General features: G+C 60.4%; 2 protein-coding genes across 2 annotated transcripts in view; one reads left to right on the top strand and one right to left on the bottom strand.

Moving 5' to 3' along the window:
- Positions 1-1,047: 1,047 nt before the first annotated feature.
- Positions 1,048-10,223, bottom strand: DOHH (deoxyhypusine hydroxylase). The gene is made up of 5 exons (XM_032883539.1): positions 10,085-10,223; positions 6,180-6,531; positions 4,043-4,119; positions 2,766-3,006; positions 1,048-1,844 (listed from the first exon to the last, which is right to left on the bottom strand). The coding sequence occupies exons 2-5, from the start codon at positions 6,451-6,453 to the stop codon at positions 1,525-1,527; spliced, it is 912 nt and encodes a 303-aa protein (XP_032739430.1). The 5' UTR covers positions 6,454-6,531; positions 10,085-10,223; the 3' UTR covers positions 1,048-1,524.
- Positions 10,224-14,408: 4,185 nt separating this feature from the next.
- LOC116882830 (small integral membrane protein 24-like) overlaps positions 14,409-16,287 on the top strand; it is a 7,439-nt gene continuing 5,560 nt past the window's right edge. The window contains exons 1-3 of the mRNA XM_032883461.1: positions 14,409-14,544; positions 14,917-15,028; positions 15,307-15,369. Of these exons, the coding sequence (XP_032739352.1) occupies positions 14,472-14,544; positions 14,917-15,028; positions 15,307-15,369 (248 nt within the window). The 5' untranslated portion in view covers positions 14,409-14,471. The remainder of the gene's footprint in view (positions 14,545-14,916; positions 15,029-15,306; positions 15,370-16,287) is intronic.

Raw genomic sequence — 16,287 nt, 5'->3', positions numbered from 1 at the left:
AGGGCTGGGCTGGAGAGAGGGCTGTGGGCATCATCCTGCCATAGACATTGGGCGGTGGGTGGGGAGTGGATGAGGCTGGCCACAGGGGAGTGGGGAGGGAGGGAAGAGGCTTGAGGGCCCAGCCTGGGCATGGGGGAGGGGTGGGAGAGGAGCCTGGTCCCTGAGGAGCTCCCAGGAGGATGGGGGTTGGCCAGATGAGTGAGACCCCACGGTGAGGGGGAGGAGAACAGAGACTGTGACAGGTCTGGGGACAGGAGAGCAGAGCCTAGCTGGTGCAGGCGGGGGTGCTGCAGGGTGGGTAAGTGCACCCAGTAGCGGAGGGGGCTCCGCGGGAGGAAGCCCCTGGACCCAGGACCCTTTGTCTGGCTGCTCATGACATTCTTTATATGGAACGGGCAAGTCAAGGGCTTTCCTGCGCTCTGGGAGCTGCACCAGCAAATCATCACCGGTGGGGAGGGGACCCGGGGGTCTGCGTGAATTCGGGTGGTGAGCGGCAGAACGGGGTCGAACTGCAGGACACCCACGGAGACGTGACTTGCCTGGGCGGAGACCCCGTGCACCTGGTGTCAGAAGGGCCGGGGGCAGAAGGCATCGGTGTGGCAGAGCCAGCTCACGATCACGGTGCCCAAGGACCCCCACTCTGGGCATCTACGCCCTCGTGTGACCCATCAGGGATGTCGCTGGCTGGCAGACAGCAGCAGGTGAATGTGTCCCACGTGAGCTTAGGCTCTATGGTTACGCCCGTTTTATGACCGTAAAACAGGGTGTTCCACGCCGCACTGGACAACGAGGTGGGTAGCCAGGACGGGAACCCACGGCCTGGGCTCTTAGCCATACCACTAAACCCCCACAGGGCTGGGTGAGAATGAGGGAGAGGGGAAGGCCAGGCTGGGGGCTGTTTCCCCCAGCGCCCCGGGAGTGGGCTGGCTGGAGAGGAAACCAGAGCATGGGCCTGGAGCTCTGAGGACACCCGACCCCCTCCCCGAGACGTTCCTGGACATGAGCCTGCTACAGAGCCCCCCACATTTTCTGAGAGTCACGTCTTGGCCAAAATAATTTAATAGTTCATTTGGACCCTGGGGTCTGCTTGTCCCACCCCAGCCCCTGAGCCCCTAACAACCTCCCCACCCGGCCTAGTCCCGGGCTGGGGGGTCACAGGCCCCAGGGGCAGCCCTTGGAAGCCCCAGCCTCTGCCCAGGCCCAGTGGGGTTGGGTTTGCCCACAGCGCCTTTCAGGGCACCCCTGGTTCTTCGAGAGGCTGGGTCAGGGCAACCCCAATCCCCCCAACACCCCCTCAGACTCCCGCTCCCATGCCGACACCCCAACCCCATAACCAGAAACCTGGGTGTGCAGCCCTGTGCCAGGCCCCCGTCCGTGGGGTACACGGGACACCTCAGGCTGGCCTCGGGGGAGTCAGGATGCAAAAGCAGCGAGATCAGGCCAAGCAGACAGCTGGGGGGACGGGGAAGCCAGACCCAATCGCACAAGCTCGCGTGCCGAGCCCCGCAGGGCAGGCGGGCGGCTCTAGGAGGGGGTTGCCCGCAGCTGCTCCAGCCCATCGGCGTACTGGAAGGCTGAGCCGGTCTCATACTCGTACATGTCCAGGGCCACCTCGCAGCTCTCCCGCACCACGCGCTCAGGGTCGGCCGCGTGGGCCCGCAGGGCAGCCAGACAGGCGGGCCGGGCGATGGCTCCCAGGGCCTCAGCGCACTCATGCCGCACCATGGGGTTTTCGGCCTGCTGGGCCAGGGTCGCTGTCAGCTGGGGCACGGCTGCCTCGTGCTGCAGCTGGCCCAGGACGTAGCCGATCTCGTGGCGGAAGAGGGCGCTGCCGCAGTGCAGGCCTATGGGCAAGAAGGACCAGGAGAGGTGGACAAGGGGCTCCCTGTGCCCAGGACACCCCACCCCAGTCCTGGTGGTCAGTGCGGCTTTGGGGGAGGGATCAGCAGCCAGAGCGGCAGGAGAAACCAGAGAGAGCAGAGCCGGGTAATAAGCTCCCTGCCAACAGGCACTGGGAACACAGCTCTGCCCTCCGCAAGGCCAGATGGGGCAGGTGTGGCCTTCCTGGGCCCAAGGTCCCCCTGACAGCTGCTCCCACCTCTCCTTGAGCCTATGTTATGCTCTCGAGTGTTTACTGAGGAAACCGTCAGGGGCACAAGACAGGTCATGCTTTACACCGATGGGGAAACCACCACCAGGAGGGGCGTCATGACTGCACGGGACCAGAGGCCCCTGAGGCCGGGCCAGGGCTCAAGGCAACCTGCCTGCCTGTGGCCCCCACTCCCAAGCACCACCCAGCCCCGCTGTGTTCCTGCCTGGCAACCCCGGGGACCCCCGCCCCGACCAGCCGGCATCTCCCTGCCAAACAGGAAGTTCTGGGAGTGCAGAGAGGGCTCCAAGTCCTCTGCGGGCACACCCCGGGCAGGGGGCACAGGGGACCACGACTGTCCGGGGAGAGGCCTGCAGAGAGCTCCCTACAGAGCTGGGATGAAAGCGGCTCAAGTCACAGTAGCAGAAAGGGGTGCAGGAAGCCGGAGCCGCGCTGCCAGGGATCGCCTCCCAAGTCCACAGCTCGCCGGCCACTGTCTGCCCAGGCAACTCCCCCCGCCTTTCCGGCCTCGGCTTCCCACGGAGAGCTGGAGGGAAGGCTGCCCGCCCGCAAGGCCCAGGACGCACATTCCCTGGTCACTCTGCTGCTCCATTTTGCAGATGCAGCTCCTGAGCACCCCCCGGTGCCCTGCCCGTGACCCCGGCCCCCAACTCACCCTCGGCCAGCGCCAAGGCGGCGGCCTCGCCGCCGGCATCCCGCAGGGCGAACATGGCTCGGTAGCGGTCGAAGAGTGGCCGGGCCTCATCCAGCAGCACCTCCCGCAGCCGCCCCACGTCGCGTTCTTCGGCGGGAGGAGCAGGGTCCACGGACAGGTAGGGCCCTGCAGCCGCCGGCTGCCCGCCGTGCTGCTGCAGCCACTCCAGCCGCTGGACGGCCAGCTGGCACGTCTCCGCCACCTGCGGGGACAGGGGCGCCCGGTGGACATGGGGACCCCCTCCCCCACCCTCGGAGGCTCCAGTCATTTTGGCCGGAGAGAAACCCGCAAGGACTTGTGTGACAAGGGAGCGGCAGGAGGACAGAGGGCCAGGAGCGGGGCAGAGACCTGCCACCGGCGAAGGGGGCGTGGGGTGGAGACAGCGGCGCGGAGTCCCTCCCACCGGACCGTGTGGAGGGCGAGGCCAGGCCTGACTGCTCGGCCCGCAAGAGGCGGCGAGAACCCGGGGCTCTGGCCTTGAGGTCATTAGGAAACGTGAGTGCTTTAGGTCAGGTCGGGAGACCTCCGCTCCTGGGGCCGAGAGGAGTCGGGCTGAGGGCTGGCGGCGAGAAGCAGCAGGTGGACACGCACACGTCCACCCGGGAACCCGCACGCGGCTCGCGGCAGCATGGCTCAGGGGGCCTGGGAGGGGGAACAACCCAAATGTCCGTCAGCAGGACAAGATGTGGGCCCGGGAGTATCAGCCGGAGCAGCGGCGAGGCCCTCACATGCAGCCCCGGGGCGGACCCCGAGCCCACGACGCGCAGGGAGGGAACCAGACACAGGAGGCCACACGGGGTGTGAGTCCACGCGTGTGACACGTCCAGACCAGGCTCGTCCACCGACAGGAAGGGGGCTCATGGGGACCGGGGATGGGGAGTGACCGCTGATGGGGATGGGGATTCTTTTGCGGAAATGGAATGTTCTGGAATTAGGAGAGGGTGGCACACCCCTGTGGACGCTCTAGAAACCACCAAAGCATACACCTTCAGAGGGCGAACTTTATGTTCTGTGAATTCTATCTCAGTAAAGCTGTCCCCTGGAAAATGAAGGGAGGCAGGCAGCGGGGAGACTGGGAGAGGCGAGGTGGCTTAGCCAGGCAGGGCAGTGGCCCGCGACCACCCTGGCTGTCGCCCTGTCTCCTAGGACCCTGGCCGGGCGGTCACCCTGGCAACCAGACACAGAGGGAGGCTGGTCCAGTTGGGGGCGGTGGGGAGGAAGGGGTCAGGCCACGGTACCTCAATGACAGGGTCGGAGGAGTACTGCTTCAGGACCTCCAGAACGTCAGGGTTCCCGATGGCCCCCAGGGCCTCGCCTGAGAAGAACCACAAAGACAGCTCACGGTTGGTTGGAAAATGCCGCAGATAGGTTGGGGGAGGGATGGGGGGGGTCAGGGGGGCATGACCAGCAACACCACCTCCTTTGTGCCCTCCCCCACCCCGCGCCCCACAGCTCTGCTTAGATCTGTGACCCATACACTGGAGCCGGAGCATGGAACTGGGCTGGGACCCACCCCCACCGCCACCCCCGGGCCCATGCCTCCCATGCTCGTGGTCTAGATGGGGGTACAAAGACAAACATGTTGTGACGACTCAGGGACGTTGGTCACCATGGAGCCCCAAGAACACCCAGGGGAGGAGAGCCCGTTGGGAGTGAGCCCTGGAGGAGGAGGTTTCGTGCTGTGATGTGGGAGAGGAAGGTCAGCAGAGAAAGGCAGGGCTTGGTGGGGAAACCGGATCATCTCCCCGTGGGTCCCCATGGGCCTACACCGGCGCCGAGCGGGAAGAGACCCGCAGCCAACGAACACTCACGCCCACTCAATCCCTTTGCAAGCTGGTAGAGGACGCTGCTGCCCACAATCACGAACATCCTACCAGACCTGAATCCGGGTCAGGCCTGCCCTCCTTGCCCGCAGCCCTCAGGGTAAAAGCTGGAGTGCACCCCGAGGCCCCCCAGGAGCCTCCCCTCCTCCTCTCTCCCTGTCACTCTCTCCAGCCACAGGGGCCTCCTTGCCACTTCTCCAGGGAGCAGGCACAGTACAGCCCCAGGACCTTTGCACAGGCTGCATCCTCTGCCTGAAGCACCTTTCTCCAGATAACCACCTGCCTTCATTCAGATCTCTGTCCGCTGATTAGAAAGGGTGAGCCCTCTGGCCCTCTCACCCTGCTCCCTGCTTGATGCCTCCTCAGTACCCCACGTGTTTCCACTATCACCCAACAAGGCGTTCTGCAGTACTGGACACTCAAAAAAGCGGAACTCATGGGAAAGGTGAGGTTTAGAGGATGTTCTTGGTGAGGACACCTCCAACAAAAACTGTGCCTGGCACCCTGAGAGTTACGGGGAGCAGCCTGGGGACAGGGGGAGGCCCAGCAGAGCCAGGGACTACTTCAGAGGATATGAGAAATGCCTAAAATGAGTGAGATGGAAACAGAGTGCCCCCCACCCCCGATCTGCAAAGGAGCTCACTGGTCACAGAGACACAGCCTCAACAGCCCTGGATTGCCACGGAGTTTACTCCTCTCTCCTGTTTCCGGTGTCCCCCAAGATCGCAGGGCCTGCTACGCAGCAGGTACTCAAGAAACCAGCCCAGGGGGTGACATGGACAAATGAAATAGACACCACGGGCTGGAAAATTCGCTGCTTGGTTTTGTATGAGCAAAAAATGGTTTTAATCCTTTCATTTTTTTATTTTGAAAGATTTTATTTGACAGTGAGTGTGCACAAGCAGGGGCAGCGGCAGCAGGAGAGGGGGAAGCAGGCTCCCCACAGAGCAGAGAGCCTGATGCAGGGCTCGATCCTAGGACCCTGGGATCATCACCTGAGCCACAGGCAGACGCTTAAACTGCTGAGCCACCCAGGCGCCCCGTTTTCATGTTGTTAAATGTCTTTACAGGAGCCCAACTGGCTCAGTCGGGAGAGCACACGATTCTTGGGGTCCTGAGTTCGAGCCCCATGTTGGGTAAAGAGAAGACTGCAAATAAAATCTTGAAAAAAACAATATATATATATATATATATATATATGTGTATGTGTGTGTGTATATATATATATTTAATCAAAGGGATATTTCCTGCCGTGTGAAACTTCCATGGAATTCAAACCCATATAGTCCATAGAGCCCAGAGAGTCCCACCAGCACGTGGCCACGCCTCTCTGCGGACAGCAGTTTACGGCAACTTAATCATGAGGGCAGAGGTGAGTCTTGGCAACAGAGACTGTCCGGCCCACGGGGCTGAACACTTTGCCACCTGCCCTTTCCAGGCAAAGGCCACCAAGCCCTGCTCTAGATCGCGCGGGAAGGAGGGGGGCACACGAGGCAGAAGGGACGGGAAGGGGAGGGGGTGAAGGTCCAGCACCCCCGCCCTGGCCACTCACCCGCCTCGTGGCGCACCATGGGCTCCTGTCGGGTGTCCCGCAGCACGTCCAGCAGCACGGGGATGGCCCGGGGGTCCTGCATCTGGCCCAGACAGTACGCCAGCTCGTGCTTGAGCAGGGCGGAGTCGTCGCCAAAGGCCCGGCTGATCCAGGCGATGGCTCCGGGACCCCCGAGCCCGCGGAGGGTGAAGAGCGCCCGGAAGCGGGCCTGCAGGGGCTGCTGGGGGTCCGCCAGCGTCCGGCCGATGGCCTCCACTTCCTGCTCTGTCACCATGGCGTGCCGCGCCCTCCTGCCCACGGGCCTTCCGCAGCCCCACCTGAGCTGAAAGCGGGGGCTCCTGGGCACGAGAACCTACGGGCAGAAAGCCAAGGAGCCTGGGTGAGGTGTTTTTTTTTTTTTTTTTTTTTTTTAAGATTTTATTTTATTTAATTGACAGACAGAGATCACAAGCAGGCAGAGAGGCGGGCAGAGAGAGAGGGAGAAGCAGGCTCCCTGCCGAGCAGAGAGCCCGATGCAGGGCTCGATCCCAGGACCCTGAGATCATGACCTGAGCTGAAGGCAGAGGCTTAACCCACTGAGCCACCCATGCGCCCCCAAGTGGGTGTTCTTCATCCACTGGCGGATTCGTTCATTTAAGAGCTCAGACCCAGGTGGGGCGGGCGTCTGGGCTGAAGGCCCGGCCTGGCCCGGCCGCCTGCTGCGTGGCCTCCGACTTGCTACGTCCCCTCCCTGGCCCTCTCGCCTGTGCGTCAGCAATGACTTCTGCTGTCCTGCCCTCCACACGGTCGCCAGAGGGGCTGTGGGGCCCCCATGACCCCAGCTCCCTGCGGCCCCTCCCGCACTGAAGAGGCTTGACCGGTGCGAGCCACCGGGTATGGAAGCAGTGACGGGCCGGCTTCTGAGAGCGGGTCACGAGAGACACCGCGGCATCCTCCTCGCCCTATGTAGGGCCCCACCAGGTGAGGGACCAAGGCCTCTGGCCCCCGGCCACGTGAGAGCAGGCAGCTGAGGGCAGCTCCTCCAGCCCCTGTCCAGCCTCCAGCCGAGGCAGCCCCAGCAGTCCCGACTGTGACCTCCCGAGAGAGGGGACCTGGAAACTCCTGGCGACCAGGCGCAGATCCCCCACACAGACTGTGGGAGAGCGTGTCTGCTGTTGCCCAGAGCTGCTAACTGTGGGGCAATTTGCTACGTGACAGGTAACTGAGGCACGAATGCTTTCAGCACGTAAACTGGACCCTTGCACAATCCTCCTACAGCACCTCATTATTCCAAACTCCCTCACAGTCCTGAAGGCCCTGCCCTGACCCCTGCCAGCCCTCTCCTCTCCTCCCCCTCTACCCCTTGCCCCTTGCTCATCCTGCTCCAGCCACAAGGCCTCCTGGCTGTTCCTCCAACATACCAGGCCTACCCCAGGACCTTTGCATGGGCTGTTCTTGTCCTCAGGAACACTCCTCCCCAAATGCCCCCCCCCATGCTCACCCTCTCACTTTCTGGGTCTCAAATGTCACCTTTCAGGGAAGCCTTTCCTGATTACAGTCATCCCTATTATTCTTTTCCCTTGTTCTACTTTTCTTCAGAGCCCTTAGCCCTACGAGATACCATATAGGACGTTTAACAGCTCAGCTGCCTACAGTGGGTCTTACCCCTCATCAGAACTCTGAAGGCAGGGACCGAGACTATCTTCGTTGCCACTATATTCCCAGCACTTAGTAGGCATTCAATAAAAACCAGTCCTACCGGTAACAGCAGCTGACGTTTACAGAGGACCTACTATGTGCCAGACCCCTCTGCTAAGCCCCTCACACTCAAAAACTCATTTACCTCTCCCCATAAACCTCTGAGATGGGCACGAGGCTTGTCACCCTTTTACAGGCGAGAATGCAGACACACAGGTTAGTAACTCGCTTACAAGCTGAGTGAGGAGTCATAAATCCAGGAGGCTGGGCTCCACAGTCAAGCTCTAAGTCACAAATGCTAGGTTGAGTGGACGGACGGAGACAAAATGACACAACCTGGGCTGGGAGGAGGGGCGCCATCTCTGTCCTCTGGACCAGCGAAGACCTGGGGGACGCTTCGTAAAGCATGCCGCAGCACGCCGTAGCCCCTGGCTCCCTGCAGCACCAGCATCGGGCTTCAGGAGGGAGGGGAAGCTCTCTGAGCAACCCAGGAAGAGCATGAGAAACCACAGAAGCCAGGAGTGAGCGAGCCAGCCAGGCGTCAGGGGCCCCGAGCTTGGACTCTGCTACACGGATGAGCAGCGACTTGCGTGGGGTCACACAGCATGCCAAGGGCAGATAGGGCCCAGGACTCCTGACTCCCGGGCTCTGCAGGATCACCCTTAGGACACCCGGAAAAGGCCCTTCATCGCCTACCCAGCCCCAGAGTCCTTAGATTCCTGGGAATGAGGGGAAATCTGGCCAACAGGGCAGCTCCAGCTACAGGATCTGCTGCAGATCTCCAGAGCAAGACCCGAACTGGGGCAAAAGTCTCAGGGGTTGGTTTCTGCATTTGGAAGAAAACTGTAAATAGCTCACAAGTCGGGTTTCCTTCTAGTCTCTGCTCAGATATTCAATGTGGAGGCAGGAACTCTCTGAGCACTCGGCTGTAGCCACGTAAGCCCTCTCTGTGCCGCACTCCCCTTCGGCTTCCCTGCACATCTAACAGCACCTGGTGTCCAGGGTATTTCACTGATCAGTTTCTTACTCTAGAAAATCAGTGCCTGGAGGACAGGACCTTATGTATATAAATAAAGAGAAATCCAGGGGCGCCTGGGTGGCTCAGTTGGTGAAGCATCTGGCTTCGGCTCAGATCTTGATCCCAGAGCCCTAGGATGGAGCCCTGTATGGGGCTCCCTGCTCAGTGGGCAGCCTGCTTCTCTCTATCCCCCCACTAGTGCATATGTGCCCTCTCTGTCACATAAATAAAATTTTTTAAAAAAATAAAGAAATCACATGCACATACATACACACACACACACAGGTATCTATGCTCCTTTGTGCACTGCTGTGTCCTCACGGCCTAGCCTGGGATCTGTCCCCATGGCAGGAAGTGCCCAAACTGTATTTGAGTGAACTGAACACCCACCACATTTGCAAGGTGAGTAGAAGGGGCACCTGGACCTCACAGTTACTGCGAGTGATGGTGTGCTCACAGAGGGGTGCCTGGCTGGCTCAGTCCATGGAGCATTTGACTCTGGAACTTAAGGTTGTGAGTTCGAGCCCCACATTGCGTGTAGAGATTACTTAAAAACTAAAATCTTAAAAAAAGAAAGAAAGGAAAAAAAAAGGCGTGTTCACGGAGCACCTAGTATGTACTTGACAGACCAGAGCTAGTATTAAATGTTCCTGCAGGGAGCCCCAAACCTACCTCTCTGTACCAAGGAGGGCTCCCCTAGCCTCCTGGAAGCCCACGGCTCATACCTTTAGCACGTTCTTCAGTGGTAAGCAGGGCAAGGGTGTGGGCGTGGGGTTGAGGGGATCAGCCCCTAACCAAAGCAGAATCTGGAATCCGCTCACCCCTATAAAAGCTTCTGGATGAGCTAGTAAGGGACGGAGAAAGAGGAGACCGGGCTCCTTGACCTCCCGCCCCCACCCGAGACCTGTCTAAGAATTCCCAACAAAAACATCTCTGGGAACCAACTCTCCCCCAGAAAGAGATCGTCCCAACACAGGATCCCCCCAGGCATGCTCGCAGGATCCCTCCCCTTGGGAGAGACCCCGAGTTACCGGATGCCTCAAGATCTGTCTACGCGGGCCCCCAAGTACTGGATCCCGAAACAGGGTCCCCAGAACCTGGGGAAAGAGCTCGCCGGGACTCGAAACCCCTCAGGAGGATGCCCCCCGATCTCCCCAACCAATCAATCCTAGAGACGGGACCTCCCCACGAGGCGTCCCCCGCACCGTACCTGCCCGCGTGGCCCAGGCCACGCACCGTGCTCCCTGCCGCCGAAACGCCCAAACGAGCTCCGGGAGGATGAGACCGCCGAGTCCACCCGCTCTCACCGCCGCCACCTTCAACTCACCAACTGCGACACTCGCGGCGCCCTGTGGGGGCCGCCATTTTCTCGCCCACGTGACCGGGCTGGCCGGCACCAACGCCGCGCTGGTGGGGGGTGTCCAGCCAGAGACTCCGCGGCAGGAGGGAGGTCTAGGAGCACGAGTCGGCATCGGTGCCATAGCTCACACTCACACAGAAGATGACGTCTAAGGGCGTCCCTCAGGGAAGGGAAGGGCAACGTCCACTCTTTCCGCGGAAGGCATTCCTTTCCACTCTCTCCCCCCAGGTACGTGAAAATGGTTTGTGCCAATTCAGTCCGGAGCCCGGCGCGGGGTAGCGACGGAGCAGGCGCCGCGGTCCTGGGGCAAGGTCGAGTTCGGGGGGCGTGGCCGACGGCGTCAGGTGCCTGGACTCCAGCCGGGGAAGGGAGGACGCCGGTCCTTTTTTTCCGACCCGATGGAGTCGCTCGTTCACCGTTCACTTAACAAATAGTTGATGGGGGCTGAGGACGAGACAGCCTGCCATCCTTACCCTCGAAAACCTCACAACCTGGTTGTCTGAGGGAGTCAGACGAGCAATAAATACGGAAAATTCATGGCAGGGGGTGACACCTGTTAAGCCGTATAGTTCAAGGGCGATGAGAAGTCTTAGGAGGCGCGGCCAGGGGCTCAGGTGGTGACGTGCGAGTAAACACCTGGCAGGTGCGGGAAAGAGCCCTGGGGTTGGTTGGGGGAGAGACACCAGACTTAAGAAGGACTTGGCTTGTACTCTGACGCAGAGAAGCCCGAAGTGCTCTGACCAGGGAAGCACACGTGAGAAGTGTTCTAACTTCGGAAAGTGGAAAAGAAGCACCGTTTGCAGCATTGTTTGTAGTGGCAAGGAAAAAAATCGGAAAAAATAGTAAAGTGTAGCCCCTCTTACGCCTCGGGGTGAGGGGTGTCCAGCCCCGCTCATTCACCGGGACGGGCGCAGTCCCTTTCAGCCTGCCTTCCTGGCTGCGGTCCTCACCCCTCAGCGTCTGTCATCTCCGCAGCGGCCACCAGAGGCCACCTGTGGGCCAGTGAGCCAGGCCCCGCCCTCCTCTGCCCACAGCCCTCCAGGGCTACCACCTCCGTCAGGATAAAAGCTCAAATTCTCCCCTGACCCCCAAGGCCCTGCATGACTTGCCAGGTTGTGAGTTGGAGCAGAAAGTGCCCAATCTGTATTTGAATGAACTGAACACCCGCTGCACACCAGCCATGGTACGAAGCTCTTCATACACAGTGTAAATCCGCATCATTCCTAACGTGGTTGGATGCTGCCGCGGGTGGGGGGCGGGGCTCCCTGACCTCTCCTCCCTCTGGCCTTGTTGCTTACTCTGCTCCAGGCACACAGGCCTCCTTACTCTTCTCCAACACACCAGGCTCAGTCCTTCCCCAGGGCCTTTGCACGTGCTGTGCCCTCTGCCTGGACTCTTCTTCCCCCTGGTACTCCCATACCTGCTTCCCTTCCTCCTCTGGGTCTCTGCTCACATGTATTTCCATATGGCCTTGGACACCCTATTTTAAGCTTGGACTCCCCTCTTAGTAGTCCCAACCCTTAGACCTTGGTACCACCACCCCAATACCACTTTTTTTTTTTAGATTTTATTTATTGATGTTAGAAAGAGAGTGCGCACACACATATGCACACACGTGCGTAAGCAGGGCGGTGGGGAAGGGGCAGAGGGAAAGGGAGAGAAGTAGACTCCCTGCTGAGTGCGGAACCCGACTTCCCCCTCGATCCCATGACCCACGATCATGACCTGAGCTGAAATCACGAGTCAGAAGCCCAACTGACTGAGCCACCCCAGCAACACTCTTCACTTTCTAACCCAATACATCACTTACTCTAAGGTTATCTTGAATGTCATCTCCATGAAGGTAGGGATTTTCCCAGGAGACCAAACAGCTCAAGCAAAGGCCCTGGGGTGGGGATGGATATGCAAAGTAGCCAAATGGGGGGGGGCGCTGGGCGGAAGCGATTTGCGCTGTGATTAATCCAGGCAGATGGTGGCCTTGGAGGAGCCCCAATCCTCTTACCCAAAGCCCCTAAATACTTCCGCAACGCAGGTCACCTCCGGGCCTCTCCTGCTCTGGGTGGCCATCATGTCAGGGCCAGCAGTCGAGGAGGGGATGGAGGGCTGGAGCCCGACCCCACCGCTGTATGAGGAGTACCGCCCACCACCTCTGGATACCATCCGCCTGCCCAGGTATGCGCTGTACCTGCTGCTGGCGGCGTTCCTGGTGGTGGCCGTGGCCTATGCCATTGTGGGGCATCTCATCAAGGACCTCGCCCACGACCTGGCTGGTGGGTGAGCTGCTGTCTGCCATGAGCCTGGCTTGGGACAGTGTTGGGCCACTCTCAGGTGTGGGGGGGCACTCCAGGGCCCCTTGCAGCCGGGGAGGGGACAGAAGATGGATGAGCCCCAGGAGGTTCCTCACCAGTGTCCTATTGCAGACTGGGCCTTTGGCTCGAAGCCAGACCAGGAGGACGCCCCCCGGGAGCTGCGCTCGAGCCTGGAGGGCGAGGATCTGGAGGAGCTCGACCTCCAGCTGGCCCTGGCCTGGCGGGGTGATGAGGACCCTGCCGGGGGTGGCGATATGGCCCCTGCAGAAGCCCCCGCCCCGGCTCCCCGCCGCTCTTCCATTGCCTTCAAGGACCCGCCTGCTCGGAGCTCCTTCTGGAGGCTGGGCTGAGCCGGGCCCTGCCCTCCGGCCCCGGGGCCTGGGTTTGAACCCCTTTAGATGTTGTGTGGACAGGACTTGTGCATGCGGGATCCCTTGCTCCCCTGAGCAGCTGGACTTGGCAGAGAACGTTGTCTTTCTTGGCTGGCGGGTTCCCACGGTTGATCCCTGGGACTCTCTGCACTCCTGCGCACCCCGACCCGGTAGCCCCAGAGCCCGATTCCGCCCAACCTCTGCTCGATTTTCAAAGAGTAACAGTGGTAACCCAGGCCTTAGTCTGTCCCTGCTCTTGTGCTCAGTGAGCCTTTTCCACATATTACGCTGTTTAATCCCCACTGGCCAGGACTTTTCGCTCCCACTTACCAGGTGGGAACATGGAGGCACAAAGCGCGGAGATGACTTGCCTGGAGCAGAGCGAACTTATTGCAGAAAGAGGCCAGTTCCATGACCTGCCTTCGAAGGAAAGCAGGAGCCCCAGGATGGGGTTCTGGCCCTGCTCCACCGAATCTGCACCAGCCCCACCCCCCACCTCCTCCCTTACACCCCCCAGCTCTGCTGTTCTGCCCACTGGACCTGTTGGTCTCTGGGGGCTCCTGGCTTCCCAGCTAACTCAAGAGCTCCTGGAGGACAGTGCCTGAGGCTTCCTCCCTCCCCTCTGAGCTGGGCACAGGACTGGGCACAGGGTCAGAGCTTCGCAGGCGCCACTTGGGGGGTTGAGATGGGATCGCTTCGGGCAGCTGCCTGAGGTCCGCCACTCCTGATGGCCCACTGAGCAATGATGATAGCCAGACCTTAGGGTGGGGGGAGTCCCCAGATATGCATAGGTGCTCCTTAAAGGTGTGTGCAGTGATGCTGGCACCCCTCCCAGCCCCTGAGGGCCCTGCAGAGCAGGAGGGGGAGCCCCCCCTCCGGTATAGGGGCTTCCTGCCACGTGCCTGGGACGTGGCTGTCCGGTGGCAGCTGGGGTGGGGCACTCTTTCTCCTGGGCAGGGTTCCCTATCTAATCAGCTAGGGACCAAGGTTGATGGACAGGAGAGCCTGGAGCCTGAGTCATCAGCTACCTGGGTGTCCCATTCTCCCACCATCAAGGCGTGGCTGGGCTTGGAGATGGATAGTGGGCACGTGGCCGTCATTTCTTGTCCCTGTGCTCATCCCAGTATTGGCTGTGGGTCCCCAGGGGTCCGGGAGCCAGGACATGGCCATATAAGCTGGTGGTAGGGGGGAGACCCCAGCGCCAGCTGTTTCTGCGTGATGTCCGTTCTCCTGGCCTCCTTGGGCTTCTCTGCAAAATGGGGATGGAGACCCTTTGTGGGGTGTTCAGAGAAGGAGACATAAGGACGCCTGGTGGCCCCAAGCCCAGGCCCATCTCAGCCTGGCCACAGCAGCACGGAGCCTGGGGGACCTGGAGGCTGGGTCCTGGGGCAGGCACAGGGTGGAGGGGCCGGACTCCTGCGTTAATTGTTATACCAGGTCCAGAGTCTGACCTGCAGGTCTGGACCGGCCCCGCCCCTAGGCCTGCCTGCTGCCATATCAGGGGCTGGGCAGGGCCTCACTCAGCCAACCTTGACCGTGCACCGCCGCGGCTCTTCCATGACCATGGAGACCCTGGAGGTCCTTCTCCTACTCAGCGCCCTGCTCCTGTCACCTGCAGAGGCTCAGCAGGGTAGGACCTGATCTGGACCTGGTGGGGCGGTCGGCGGGGGACAGGGGTGGGGAGGGTCCTGGGAGGAGCTCACCCATAGGCTCACCGTCTCCCCATTTTTCATTATGAGGAACCAAGACCTCTGAAAGGAGGGGCAGGCAGAGGAGGAATGGGGCCAGACCCCTCTTGGAGCCCCACCAATCCCCACACTCCCTTGGGGCCTCTCTCCCCATCCCTGAGATGCTCCCAGGCCCCTCCCATTCTCTAGAACGGGTCTCTGACACCCAGCACTCCATCAGCATTCCCCATCACCCTTCCCCTCTCCCCTTCCGGGGGGCTCAGACCCCTGGCCTGGCCCCATCTCTGAGTCCCAGCTGCTCTACCTCCGGACAGCCTCGCAGTATCGCCTGAAGCCCTGGCTGGTGGGCCTGGCTGCCGTCGTGGGGTACCTGTTTATCGTCTTCGTCCTCATGCTGGTTAATCGCGTCTGGTGCTCCAGAAAGAGGTGGGAACCCCTCTCCCCACTCCCCACAGCCACTGTCCCTGTCCTCCTCTTCTCCCCAAAGTGCTGGGCACCCCTCCTGCTTCCTGACGCTCTCTGGTCCCCTCCCTCCTGTCTCCCCATTTCCCTGCTCCTGCTCAGACAGGCCTCACAGCCTCAAGGTCTGGGACAGCCATGCAGCCCAGCCACCCTGCTTTGTGGGGTTCATGTGCCTCAGCCAGGGGAGACTCTGAAGGCGACCTCCTTCCCTTCACTCACCTTCACCTCTCTGTCTCTTGCAGAGCTGAGGATGAGGAGTTCGCATTCGGTATGGAGTCCAACCCCTATCATGACATAGCCCTGAGGTACTGCCTGTGTGAGCGTGTGTGGGTGTGTGCAGGGTTAGGGGGTTTGTGGGAGCCCCCTCGGGGGGTGAGGAGAGATGGGCATGCACAGATGACCTCTTTCTGTTCTTGAACTCCTCAAACACATTCCTGCCCCAGGACCTTTGTACACACTGTTCTCACCGATTGGTACAGCCTTTCCTGTATCTTCTGGCTGGCTCCTCCTTCAGTCCCTGTTTAGATATTTCCTCCTCGCAGAAGCCCACCCTGGCCGCCAGCCTGCCTGACACTGTGCCCCACAGCTGTGCCTTCCTCTTTACACTTACCACCAGCTGAAATTATCTTAGTCATTACACCTTTTCTTGACGCTTGCTGGTAGCTTCCAACAGATGAATAGAACATAGCTTGGGTCCTAGCTATGTTCCCAGGGCTCAGCATGGGGCTTGACACACAGTAGGTATGTTGAACAAGACCGTGGTGTCAGATTGGGTGGGTGTCTGTGCACGAGCATGTGACCTGGGATGGGTGACTCTCCTGGACTCCGTGTTTTCTATGGTCCCGACTGGTTCCAGACATGATTCTGGTGGAAGGCTCAGGGAGGTGGCAGGGCTGGGGGCCCTTTTAGTGTAATATCCCAGCTTGGGCAAAGTTGGGGGTGGGAATAGGAGTGCAGGAGATGGGAGGAAACCAACCTGACCAGAAGATTCTCAGCCAAGCCCAAGATGCATTTTGAGGGAGAGATGTAGTCCCAGTTATTTGCTTTGTCTGAGAACCAGTGCAGTGCCTATGACATGTGATTTTCATTCCCAGGATGTGCGGGAGGTTCTCGAACCCACCTAAGCTCCCGTGTTGGTAGTTTTCTCCCTGCCCATTCATTTCTCCATCCATCCATCCACCCACCCACTCATCCATCCACCCATCCATCCATCTATCCATCCA

This window comes from Lontra canadensis, unplaced genomic scaffold (genome assembly GCF_010015895.1).
Source record: "Lontra canadensis isolate GAN:19392208 unplaced genomic scaffold, GSC_riverotter_1.0 scaffold88, whole genome shotgun sequence".
In the NCBI taxonomy this organism is placed as follows: domain Eukaryota; kingdom Metazoa; phylum Chordata; class Mammalia; order Carnivora; family Mustelidae; genus Lontra; species Lontra canadensis.
Note: the sequence above shows the minus strand (reverse complement) of the source record. Positions and strands in the feature narration are given on the sequence as shown.